This window comes from Austrofundulus limnaeus, unplaced genomic scaffold, assembly GCF_001266775.1.
Source record: "Austrofundulus limnaeus strain Quisiro unplaced genomic scaffold, Austrofundulus_limnaeus-1.0 Scaffold511, whole genome shotgun sequence".
NCBI classification, from domain to species: Eukaryota; Metazoa; Chordata; class Actinopteri; order Cyprinodontiformes; family Rivulidae; genus Austrofundulus; species Austrofundulus limnaeus.
The window spans coordinates 320,452-322,486 of NW_013952913.1; the positions used below are offsets into that span (position 1 = coordinate 320,452).

General features: G+C 37.9%; 1 protein-coding gene and 1 non-coding gene across 2 annotated transcripts in view; one reads left to right on the plus strand and one right to left on the minus strand.

Annotated features, from left to right (window-relative positions):
- Window positions 1-310: 310 nt before the first annotated feature.
- trnaa-ugc (transfer RNA alanine (anticodon UGC)) lies at window positions 311-382 on the minus strand. The gene has a single exon. It is a non-coding gene; the product is annotated as a tRNA-Ala (tRNA).
- Window positions 383-1,093: 711 nt separating this feature from the next.
- Window positions 1,094-2,035, plus strand: part of cad (carbamoyl-phosphate synthetase 2, aspartate transcarbamylase, and dihydroorotase) — a gene marked incomplete in the record, with an annotated part of 49,739 nt that continues 48,797 nt past the window's right edge. The window contains 1 exon segment of the mRNA XM_014025940.1: window positions 1,094-1,468. Coding sequence (XP_013881394.1) covers window positions 1,387-1,468 — 82 coding nt within the window.

The window sequence follows — 2,035 nt, forward strand, 5'->3', positions numbered from 1 at the left end:
GAGAAAAACCCGTCCAGAAGACCTACACAATTTTTTTCTTTTTGATTTTTTACCTGGATTACTGAGATGCATCAGGACTACTACTTCTTCTACTAATACTACTACTAACGTCAGGAAAACTTTCCACTGGGACTGTTCCAGAGCAATATCGTGAATGTCCTTGAACGTTTCCTTCTTTCCTTATTAGTTGGACATTTTCTGGTAACCTACAAAGTCACACGGTATAAAAATGTCAACAAAATTCAGGGTTTCAAGAGTCCAAACACCAGCCAGAAATAAAAACGTGACAAAATAAGAGAAAAGGAAACACTGGAGATGCCGGGGATTGAACCCGGGGCCTCATACATGCAAAGCATGCGCTCTACCACTGAGCTACATCCCCTTCCATGTACGAATCCCCGGAAAAACAGCATTTATTCTTCAGATATGCAGTACATGGAGAAAAATACAAACATAATTACTATTATTATTATCCTTTAGAATTAAATTTAATCAATTCTGTGTTCCAGAACTTAACATTTCCAGCCACAAACCTTTCAAAATAAAACCAAACAAGATGTTATTATTATTTTTACAGTTATTAAATGATGATACGGTATTTATTGCTAGTAGATTGGCCTTATAWAAAAAAAAGCTTGTTATTACGCACATCACAAACCTGCCTTACATTCACCTGCTGGTTAGACCAAGAATTACGTATGTGACGTTTCAAGACAACACCGGAACCAAGTAGATTTAACTTCAAAGTAAAAGTATAAATGACATGTCCGCTTGTGAGGGTTTGAATGATTCCTTGCAGATAAATCGTCCGTAGAAAAATGTTAAGGCGTCTTTACATGCTGCAGCTGTAAAAAGAAAGAATAAATAAARATAAAAATAAAGGGGGTCAGTCAATAGATGTCTTTATTTACTTCCCTATTTTATTTTTGAAATTCGACTTCAGTTTAATTAAGACTTTTGGTCACACAAGACAACTATGGTGAATTTTAGACAACAACAAAGTTTATTTTGAAAATCCTCACCGGAAATGGATTGCATTGATGCGTCAAACATTCGTGTGCAGACCGCGGGCCGACTTCCACGCTGCTGGCGGCGCGCGTGGAACCTTTTGCTAGCATCCCCTTCGTGTTTTTAACCACCAAAGTCTTTCACTAAGCCTTCGTTTTTTATCTTTTTGCTCTTATTCTGACACAGGATACGCCACGACGCTTCCAGGTTATATTTTTAAACGTCAGGGTTTGTTTTTTTGTCCACTTTTTTTATCCAGAGTTTGTACCTGCAGCCCTCTGATTGTGGCGGAAGCTTCACGTGGACGTCAGGAGAGCTCAGAGACCGCTGAAGAAAATCAATAGTTAGCATCGATAGCATCAGCTAACCTGAAAGAAAATGGCAACCTTGGTTCTGGAGGATGGAGAGAGGTTCAGAGGGCGACTTTTTGGTGCACATGTGTCCGTGTCTGGAGAAGTTGGTAAGTCCTTATTTACTTTTATGTAAAAAAACAAAAACAAATCTTCATAAATATTAATTTTAAGTTTTATAAATGTGTGTATTTGCTTGTAAATTAAACGTTATACGCCCTAATATTTAGAGGTTAATTTTAGTTGAGCGTCAGACTTGAATAACTTGTCTTTGTTAGGGTTAGGTTAGTTTAGGTTAGGTTAGGGGGGCGTGTGTTAAAACTGCTTATAGATCAGTCAGTGTTGGGTTTAAATTAGGGGTGTAAGGAAATATCGATACTCTGAAATATCGCAGTATTTCATTTCTCGATACTGTATTGATATTTTTAAGCCCTGTATCGATTTTTTATGAAGGTTTAAAATGTCAACTTTCCTGCCAGCTGTTCAGTTTTATGTTGTAGTTCAGCCTCTGACCACTAGTTGCCAGCTTGGCTGGCAACTAGTGGTCAGAGGCTGAACTACAACATAAAAATGAACGGCTAGTTAGCAGCAGTGAGCCAGCCATTTGGCTCCTCTACCTCTTGAGGTAGAGGCTATTGTTAAGTGTTGGGTGACCATTTTGTAAATTAATATTAAAA